General features: G+C 36.3%; 1 protein-coding gene across 2 annotated transcripts; it reads right to left on the bottom strand.

Annotated features, from left to right (window-relative positions):
• Nucleotides 1-2,747: 2,747 nt before the first annotated feature.
• LOC142643086 (5'-methylthioadenosine nucleosidase) lies at nucleotides 2,748-10,476 on the bottom strand. 2 transcript variants are annotated; one of them, XM_075817631.1, is made up of 8 exons: nucleotides 10,085-10,476; nucleotides 9,888-9,951; nucleotides 9,321-9,412; nucleotides 8,800-8,906; nucleotides 8,344-8,418; nucleotides 8,002-8,076; nucleotides 3,740-3,832; nucleotides 2,748-3,148 (listed from the first exon to the last, which is right to left on the bottom strand). In XM_075817631.1, exons 1-8 carry the CDS (start codon nucleotides 10,170-10,172, stop codon nucleotides 2,951-2,953), a joined length of 792 nt encoding a protein of 263 aa, XP_075673746.1. In that variant the 5' UTR covers nucleotides 10,173-10,476; the 3' UTR covers nucleotides 2,748-2,950. The 2 variants fall into 2 exon arrangements, with proteins under 2 accessions (XP_075673746.1, XP_075673747.1); XM_075817632.1 differs by having other exon boundaries at nucleotides 10,089-10,338.
• Between the last annotated feature and the right edge of the window lie 301 nt (nucleotides 10,477-10,777).

Genomic DNA, 10,777 nt, shown 5'->3' with positions numbered 1-10,777 from the left:
AAAGAGAGAGAGAAGGTTTTTAGTTTTCTTAGGAAATAAAAGTAGGGAATCACCTTGCATTTTAGGATTTGTGATATTTTTAGTTTATTTGGTACCTAACCAATTACTTATCTCTATCTCTCTCTTTTTTTCTTTTATTTTTCTTTTTATTTTGTGTGTGTGTGTGTGTTTCCAATTAGCTATGGCCTATCCGAGGTAGCAAGTTATTGTCAAGCTAAAGTTCGCCAAATTTATAGATAATTTATTTCTTTCTTTGATTATAAAATTTTGAGATGTGATTTTTGTGTTTTGGATATTGAGGAGAGAAAATATGGATTTTATGAGATTTTATTTATTTATTTATTTTTAAACTTTTGAATCATGGTTTTGATGAGCCTTGGGTTTGGGTCCTAAAAGTGTTTGTATATATATTTTTATTTGATATGAGGGTGAAAATTTTGGATATATATATATATATATATATGTATGTATGTATGTATGTATGTATGTATGTATGTATATTAGGTTTTGAATCATAGTTTTGCAGGGGTTTGGTTTGGGAAAATTTTCACATTTTTTGTGTTTTTTTTTTAATTATAAAATTTTGAGATATGTTTTCTGTATTTTATGTATTAAAGGTAACCTTCTTTTTTTTCTCTCCAAAAATATGGATTTATTGTATTTTAGGTCTTGAAAGTAGTTGTTTCATTTTTTCTCTGGCTTATCCATTTTTTTTATGTACATTATGCTTTTGATATTAAAGAGAGAAAGTTTGGATATTAAGAAAATTTGTCAAATTTATAACATAGCTGTAAGTGCACAATTGCACCTGGACCCAAAGACAATCACGGGCTCAGGCCCAATGAGCCTTAAACAATAAAATTTGTAGAGTGTGGGCTTGAAACCTAGGTTAGAAGTACTGGGAGCTCGATAACAGGTTTTTATAAAAAAATACAAGTAAATAACGAACAATAATTGCAATGGATCTTCTCGGACTCAAGCCGATGACTACTTCTTTAGTATTTCTCTTTCTTGCTTTAAGATTACAATTTCTTAATTTCTTTCTTAGTTTTTCTCCCCCTTTCTTTCTTTGGCCTTTACCCCCCTTTTATACTTCCTCCCTTGATACATTTCGAACAGTGACTAGAAGTTTCCACCTCACTGTTCAGGGGTCACCTCCCCATTAATGCGGTCAGGGAGGTAGGTGCAGAACCTTTAATGCAGAGGTGGCAGCCTTTACCCTTGATATTTTCTTTAATACTGGTGCATCTAGAAGATTCAGGATGTCCCCTTTTAACCACTGGTCTTTCCAGAGTTGTGCTTTGACCTTCATAATGAAACTTTGAATTCTCTAGGGCTTGCCCGAGGATAAACTCGTCCTCGGCTATATCCCCGGACTCTCGGCGTATGGGCCAAATCGTAGAGCTTAATCCTGGAGCAGGTCGGCCCTCTATGTTGCAGCCCAATGGCCCATATGCTCACTTGGGTTCTTTTACTCCCCACAATAGCTATACAAAATTATGCCAATAATAGCTATACAAAATTTTGCCAATAAATATTATATGGGAAATAATATTTTTATGCCTCACCTTTTACGTTTTTGATTAAGATTGTTTTGTTTTTCATTCTTTCTTGCAACTTTACTTTAAATGGATGAATTATTGTATTTCTTATAACTCTATTTTGGTTTAATACTTTGTGATATTGTGTTTTTTGAGTTCCCTATCACAAGTAGTCCTCTCTCTCCCTCTTATAGCTTTTGTTTAACTATTGTTTTGAGTTAATACTTAAGTCATTTTGGAAGTGAGAATTTAAATATATATATAAAAAAAAAATCTTGACTATGCATTTGAACGTGCCTATCAATTATTTGAGTAATATCAAGTGTAATTCTATGATGAGTTTTGATTATCATGATAATCTCCTTTAAAAAAAAGGAAAATTTTAAATAATATATTTGAAACTTAAAAAGTTTAATTGCAAAGAAAAAAAATAATTATGAAACATAACACACTATAACATAATTTAGATAATATGGACCACTTAACATAAAAAGTTTAGAAATTGTTTAATTTTTTGAGAGAGTAAATTATCTTTTACAAATCTAGAAAAGAAAATTATACATTATATCAAAATTACAAAATAATTATCTATTCCCACGTATCCCGTGAGTTTGCAACTAGTTATGTTTAAACTTAACTTATTTAATAATCAAGTCAATATAAACTTGAGTTAGATTCATTTGCTAAATAAAATAAGCAACATAAACAAATTTTTTTATTAGCCAAGCTCAAACTGTTCAATACATAAACAGTTCCTAACATTTAGGGTCGTGTACTTGCAGGTGTTAGAAAAACTGAAGGATTTATACTATCCGAAATCTGAGTGGCCAAAATGAAAGGAAAAAAAACAAAAAACAAAAATCTAGCTCCTCCCAACAGGCCGAGAATGCAAATTCTATGCTCACATCATTGGCCCATAACCAAACAAGAGCAACATTCCTTTTTAGTAGATTTCATTGTTCCAGACCGTACACTGTCACTGTGTCCTCTGACAGAATTGATCTGGGTGGTTCAAGATAAACAACATCCTGATGAGACACTTCCCATCCCATTGGCATTTGTTATATAAAAACCAACTCCATTTTCCCAAAATCATTTCCACAGCCAACCCCAAAACTTTGTTACTATGGGTAGGTGGTAGTTGTATTTCATTGTTTCATGAATACTCTCCAAACTACAATAGGAAGAACACCATTTGAACAAGGATTAGGTGTACAAACAAATGAAACTCATTAAATTACCATGAGGTTGTTTATTGTCTCAAACATAATGCCTATTCAATCTATGAAACTGTAGCTAATATGCCTTTAAAATCACACATTTCCAATCAAATCTGGTATGTTATGATCTGAGTTTATGAGACTGTTAAATATAGTTCCAGAGAGATCAAGAACTGAAGATAACTAGTGTCAAAGTTCAGAGATGCATTTTCCGTTGATGAAATCAATTATTTGAGTGACTGTGTTATCAAGTGCAGCAGTCACAGCTGCCAAATTCTGCAAGAATTCCTCGGCAGTTGGTTTCTCACCATCCACTATATCAGTCACAGCTTTTACAAATATTGCAGGGACTTTCAAAAGATCTGCCACATAGGCAACAGCAGCTCCCTGAAAACCAAAATTCAATGCAGAAAAAGCCTTAATGCAACTTATCTGGAGAAAAAATAAAAGGAAAAAAGAATTACATCTAATTTCTAATTTACAATAAGATCCTAGAATATGGTCAGCAACACTCGCATTAGCCTTAGAAGCAAAAAAATATAATACATTGATGGTCATAATGACCATAGAAATGAAAGAGAAAAGTGTTCCATGCTTGTTGTCTTGTGTCAATCTTGCTGCCCATAAGCATCTTATGATCATCAGGTCCCATAAAGGAGCACAGAATGGTTGATCCTACCTCTAGCAAGGAAATTTTAGTTTCTTGAATATCACAAGCCAGTGAATTATTATGCATCTCATCACATGTTTTCGAAGAGAGAGGAGAGGGAGCAGTTCATGATAAAACAAAGTAAAGCACATGCTATATATTTTACACAATTACATCAGTAATATCACCATACAATAAGGCCAAGAACATAATCCTATTGAGGAAAAGATGATGGACATCAAACTTTGTATGGGCGAGCATGGATACCTCACTCAATTTAATTTTTACCATAAAGATAATTCAGAAATAGGTAAAAATTAAAAGGTTACCTCCATGTCTTTAACTGTGGCATCATTTGCAGTAATTGATGATTCATCATGTGGGGACATATCTAAAGAGTCACCAGTAGACAATTTCCCAACCTGAAACACGCAGAGAGGGATTTCAAGGCTGTAAAGATCTTAGGTCTTAACAAGACAACAATATGGAAAGCATCACATTAGATTATCATGGGAATCTCTACCATGCACCATACATGCACAGATGCACACCAGAAGGAAACGTGCATGCATGAATACACACAAGTAAATAGATAACCAGACCTCATTGGTTGAAAATGTTAAGGTGTCTGAGTAATTGGGTAGTACATTTCTAAAGGCATAATGGACACTTCAAAAATACTCCTATAATAAACACCCTATGCAGCAGAAATTCATTGTTTACAAGTTAAAGATTAGCAATTAAAGCAAAATGCAAAGAAACCTAGCTACCTAAAAAACCAGTAAAAATATAAAAATGACATTATGTGCAAAGAGCCTAGAAAATGCCCTCCCTCTCTCTAACTAAGCTTAAACATGAGAAAACATTCACATCAGTAGCCTTAAGTATAGGACCCTGGAAAAAAGAAAATTATGTGTAATTAAGAAGAAATCTCCTATACCGTAAAAATTTCCTGACATCTAAGAAATTAACTTACAAATCACAAAAGAACACAATTATCCATCTTACAATGATGGTCTAATTTTTTAGTTTTATCATTCAAAAAATGTTTTTCCCATGTCAAAAGCCAAAGCTTAAGAATTTCATTTTCCTCTTTATTCCTCAATTCGCATATTGCTTTTCTTCAAGGTTAGTTTTGGAAGAAGATGCAAAAATGAATTGTCAAGACATTAGATAATTACGTGTTGGTGCATATGACTTAAAAGAGAAGACACTTTTTTTGAGAAGAAGGGAGTATGAATTGTATTTATGCCCTGCTTCCCCTGGAACTCCAGGCCTTCTAATATTAAAATTTAACAATGAATCGACTCCAATTTGACAGCAGGGCAAGCCCATAAACAGAAGTTGATAGGGCAACTGTTTGTAATGTAGAGAATTAGTCCTTTTTTATTTTTTGGATGAGTAAGATGTTTTATTCATTAAAATAAAGGAGAGCTTGAAATGACAAGCTTCCTTAAAATATTATGACTTTCACAGTCCAAAGAAGCAACTATAGAGCTACAAGAAACAACCCCCCCTCCCCTCCAGTTCATACTACAAAATTCAAATAAAGTTCTCAGAAAACTATCCTTAACAAAGAACAGTATATTGGGAACAGTACAAAGAACAGTATATTGGCTTGAAAGGAAGTTTGAGAGAGAGGAGATTCTTCAAGTTGTTAGGGATTTGGAAGGGGACAAAGCCCCAGGTCCGGATGGGTTTACTATGGCGTTCTATCATCATTGTTGGAAGGTTGTGGAGAAAGATGTCCTAGCGGTCTTTGAAGAGTTTTTTCACCATTGCAAGTTTGAAAAATCCCTCAATGCGACTTTCATTGCTTTAATTCCTAAAAAGAATGGTGCCTCCAATATTAGAGATTTTCGTCCTATAAGTTTGGTGGGGAGTGTGTATAAAATCTTGGCCAAGCTCTTGGCTAATCGCTTGAGAGTGGTTTTAGATCAGTTGATTTCTGAGAATCAGAATAGCTTTGTGGGCGGGAGACAAATCCTAGACTCGGTTCTCATTGCAAATGAGTGTGTGGACAGTCGTGGGAAGAGCAGGGTTCCTGGAGTCATTTGTAAGCTCGACATGGAGAAAGCTTACGACCATGTGAATTGGGAGGTGTTGTTGTATCTGCTGAATAGGATGGGTTTTGGAGTGAAGTGGTGTAAGTGGATTCATTCTTGTATATCCACAGTTCAGTTCTCTGTTTTGATTAATGGGTCCCCAGCTGATTTCTTTGGCAGCTCAAGGGGTTTACGACAAGGAGACCCGCTATCTCCTATGCTGTTCTTGATCTTGATGGAGGTGTTTAGTAGGATGTTGAGAAGAATGGAGGGAGCTGGCTTGATTCGTGGTTTTAATCTCGGGGGTAGGAGGGATGGTGGGGAACGTGTTTCTCATCTTTTATTTGCAGATGATACTATCCTTTTTTGTGATGCTGAGGTGGAGCAAATTCTTCATATTCGGTTGTTGCTCCTCAGCTTTCAGGCGGTTACAGGTTTGAAGATCAATGTGCATAAGAGCGAGATGGTTCCTATAGGGGAGGTTGGTGATGTGCATGCTCTGGCTGATATCTTGGGCTGCAGAGTTGGATCTTTACCTATGTTGTATCTTGGCATGCCGCTGGGGGCTTCTCACAATTCCCTTTCAATTTGGAATACAATTTTGGAAAATTTCAAGCGGAAATTATCTGGGTGGAAGAAGTTGTACCTGTCTAAGGGGGGTCGATTGATGTTACTCAAGAGTACGCTTTCTAGTCTTCCGACTTACTTTCTATCGTTATTCACCATTCCTACTCTTGTGGCTAATAAAATTGAAAAGGTGCAAAGGGATTTCCTATGGGGAGATAGCAAGATTCATTTGGTAGGATGGGAAAAAGTTTGTGCGCCTATAGCTAATGGTGGCTTAGGGATAAGGAAACTCACTACCTTTAATAGAGCTTTATTGGGGAAATGGTTGTGGCGGTTTGGAAAGGAAGAGGGTCGGTTATGGAGGCGGGTAGTAGCCTCAAAATACGGGGAAGACTGGGGGGGATGGACCTCAAAACTGGGTAGGGGAGCTCATGGGTGTGGTTTGTGGAGAAGTATCCGCATGGGTTGGGAGGATTTCAGCAGAAATTGTCAGTTTGTGGCCGGATTGTGGAATAGGGTGAGATTCTGGCAGGATGGGTGGTATGGGGATCAACCTTTTCAATTGGCTTTTCCAAGGCTGTATGGCATTGCCATTGATAAGGAGGCTTCTATTGAAGCTTCTTTGCATTGGCAGGGGGCGGAGGGTAGAAGATCTTGGAATGTTCGTTTTAGCAGATTCTTTAATGATTGGGAGATGGATGAAGGGCTGCAATTTCTTCGTATTTTGGGTGCTTTAACCCCTCCTATGGATGTTGGAGACCGGATGAGATGGAAATTGAAGCCTAATGGGGCTTTTGATATCCGGTCGTACTATTACAAATTAAGAAACTCCCCTTCAACTATCTTCCCTTGGAAGGCGATTTGAAGAGTAAAGGCCCCTAGGCGAGTTTCTTTTTTCGTTTGATGTGTAGCTTGGTATAAGATCCTAACGGGAGACAATCTGAGATTGAGGAGATTGAATTTTGTGGATTGGTGCATTATGTGTTGTCATTGTGGAGAGACGGTAGATCACTTACTCCTTCATTGTGAGGTGGCCTATCGACTATGGAGCTTTGTCTTCGGAACTTTCGGCCTGGCTTGGGTTATGCCTAGATTGATTTCAGATTTGCTCTTTGGTTGGTGGAATTGGCTGGGAAAGCATTCATCTCAGATCTGGAATTTAGTCCCGTTGTGCCTCCTTTGGTGTATTTGGAAGGAGCGGAATCGGAGGACTTTTGAGGATTTGGATTGCTCTAATGATCAGTTGCTTGCTTCTTTTAGTGGAACTCTTTTTGATTGGTCTCGGGCGTGGGGACTCACGTCTAGTGACTCCCTCCCTTCTTTTCTATGCTCCCTTTTCCTTTTGTAATTTCTTAGTTGTTTGGTTCTCTCTCTTGTCTCTCTTTGTTTTTCCTCTTGTATTTTCTGGGTTGCTCTATGTTCTTCAGGCATAGAGTAGCCGCTCGTATATATATATCTCTTACTTATCAAAAAAAAAAGTATATTGGCATCAGTTCTAGGCTACATGAAGCATTGACGTGCTTCTACATATACATATACGTGTATGTATGTATTAAAGTTACACAGCATAAGTTGGATCTTGAAATTAGTGAAACATGTTAGAAACAACAAAGTCAACTTCTAGAAAAGTCTACCTGGATTGAAAAGCACAATTTGTTCAATCTATTGCATTCTTTCACTAATAATATAGGTTGGTTTAAACATTTAAACTAACCTTTGTGAGTGTGTCTATGCATGCACACATGTGCATACATGATCAAATATCAATAGCTTGGTCCCCTTGGTTTATCCCATAGGATATGAATGATTTTTTTCAGTTACTTCTTTTTCCCTGTTCAGGATCATAGTATAACTTTTTGAACAATTTTAATATACAGGGAATTCATCACAACCATAAACAATTAGCTGTCGAGCAAGTAAATAAGGGTTTGAGATGTTCAATAAGAATAAAACTACGCATTTTACTAGTAAGTAACCACCTTTAGGTTCAGTTCCTTAACAAGATTGGGAGTTGAGTGGGCCTGCCGTAAACCGACTCCATACATATCAAAAACCTGCACAAGAGATTTTGACAAGTGAAATTTTGGTGCAAAAGTAAATTTGAACAAACAAAAGTAATTAGCTCAATTCCTTGTCAAGCAAATATATGGAACAAGATGATCAACTACCCAGTTCCATGTCAAGAAAATAAGTAGAACACGAGTATCAATTAATAGTACGATAGAATAGGGATTGAGCAAACGTTTTACGTTTGAGCCACCGTTTGTGTCCTTTACTAAACATGAGAAGAACAAAAAATGATATTCAATAGGAACACTTACAGGTATAGGTATTCTTCTATCATGGAAAGCACAATCAGCTGCAAGAAACACATCACCAATGACTGCTCCTTTAGCCTGAAACCAAGATTTGTTTATAAATTTCAACAAGAAAAATATATCCTTCATGCTTCATCTTTAAACTTATATGCAAGTGTGCGTGTGTTTTTAATCACGCACTAACTCTATTTGTAGTATGATCATTTGCAGTTTGCACAGTGCAATAAAGGGGGCTTACAACATTTTCCTTTTCAAAAGGGAAGATGCCCCTCTTCAATACTAGCAAATGTCAAAACCATGAACCTTTAAACAATGAACACTAGAGTGAAATTTTGGTGTAGCAGAAGAATCAATTTAATCAACAAACGTGTAAATAAAAAGTAGATAACCCCAAGATGATTTCAGACCTAAAAACAGGAAAATTACAAAGCTGTCAAATAATTTTGCACACAAAAATACCTTAAAGGCACCAGCAGTGCCTGCATTTATTATTAGGTCTGGCTTTAATGCTTGGATGGATGCATAGGTTACAAGAGATGCTGAAATCGTGCCTACACTATCAACCCCTGAAAAGAAAGCATTTGCAGTGTATGGATCAGTAGCAGGAAATCTGAATTTAGAACAGCTGCTTTGTTCCCATGACATGTTCATGCCTGACAGTTGCCATGGGGACCCAAACCCCACACTCATGTATACATCATTTTCCAAACATAGGGACTACACTCTTTATGCGCACATGGAAGACAAAAATTTTTTATTGGAAAGTTACACAAGAACTTGGTGGGTCTTGAATCCAGGATTTCATCTTCCATCTTGAATTTTAAGGGCAAAATGTGCTCTTTGAGCTAGAGCCCATGGAAGACAAACTTGAACTAAGCATACTTCCTAGGCTAGCTAATTTGAGACAATTATAAGAAAAACTTTCAAGAATACATAATTTAAAACAGACACACACACACACACAAGAATCAAATACCTACCCAAAATTGAATCTTTGCCAGGCCAGATCAAATTGATGTTGAGGTCCTTGTAAACACCACGATACCGGACCCAAGGGACCCCTTCGGGAAATCTGCACCATTTTGCATTTACATTCAAACTTAAAGCCCAACAATCAAGATAAATCATACTCAGGTTTAACACAAAAACTTTAAAAGCTCCAACAGCAAAGTTCCCAATAATAACTACAGATTCTCCATAACACACACCATTTACACAAATGAATACAAAGCTAAAAAGTTCAGAAACTATCACCAACAACTGGGGAAACTCACTACAATTATCAATCTTGCCAACTACATCCCAAATCCCCAATCAAACGGAATAGAACTTTTCAAAGCAACTTTGTTAACCAATAAACACAAACCTCACCCAATAAAATCAAGCCAAAAACAATACTTAAAAAAAAAAACCCTCCTTTTCCCCACATGTGGATTTCAGTAACAACAAAGACTCCAACTTTTTTGTGATCTTAAACCCAAACTAGTTACTTTGTCATCAAAATTTAAAAACAAGATAAATAAAAACACAGAGAATAAAAAACTCACACGGAGTCAAGGTCCTCAGTAAGCTGGAACCTATTCACCAAAGGAAGCGCCTCTGTCTGCATAGCTGGTTCCCCACAAAATCACCATGAATAAAACAACATAAGCAAAAAACAATCAAAACCCAGATGACAAAAAATAGAAATATATACACCAACACACTCACATATATATTAGAGAGAGCGTATAGTATTGGGTACCTACGATGATGACGATGGTGGAAATGGGTGTGTTTGGAGCTTCAGTAATGGCGGCTTCTTCCTCGGATTTGTTGCCATGAGAAGCCATAGTTGTTTCCCGTCTGTCTGTGAATGACTGCCTGGTCCTATATTTCCTAGAGTGTTTATTTTTCCTGGGAAAATATAGGGGAGAGAGAAAATGGGAGGACTCGTGTTTTCACTGTTTTGTATGTATTGTTTTTGTTGGTTTGTTTGTTGGGTTGATTGGAGTTTGAACCTTTTGATTTGCGGCCAATAAAGATAAGACAGACAGAGGCACAGCTGTTCAATGAAACCGATACGGGGTTAAAAAAAAAAACACTAAAACCTTTGTGCTCACTACTCATGTGTAAATTCCCACTTTGAATGGGATCGGGATTCAATGGCTGCTAGGATGTTTAAGTAGATCGATGGCTTAGAATAACCCACCTCACTATCTCACTTAAAAGTTAAATCCTTCAAATCTTAAATCTTAAGTCATAAAGTTTAAGTGTTAAATCAAACCAGATCCTTAAAATCTTAATGGTCTATTTAGATTGAGGAAAAGAGAAAGAGTGTAGATTTGACCTAAAATCTATATATTTTTAGCTAATTTTATTTTAATCCTCTTCACTGCTCTCTCTTTTTCTCCTCAATCCAAATGGGCTCTAAATTTTAAATCAAATCATTCAATAA

This window comes from Castanea sativa, chromosome 7 (assembly GCF_040712315.1).
Source record: "Castanea sativa cultivar Marrone di Chiusa Pesio chromosome 7, ASM4071231v1".
NCBI lineage: Eukaryota > Viridiplantae > Streptophyta > Magnoliopsida > Fagales > Fagaceae > Castanea > Castanea sativa.
The sequence above is the reverse complement of the archived record's forward strand: the minus strand, read 5'-3'. Positions and strand labels throughout refer to the sequence as shown.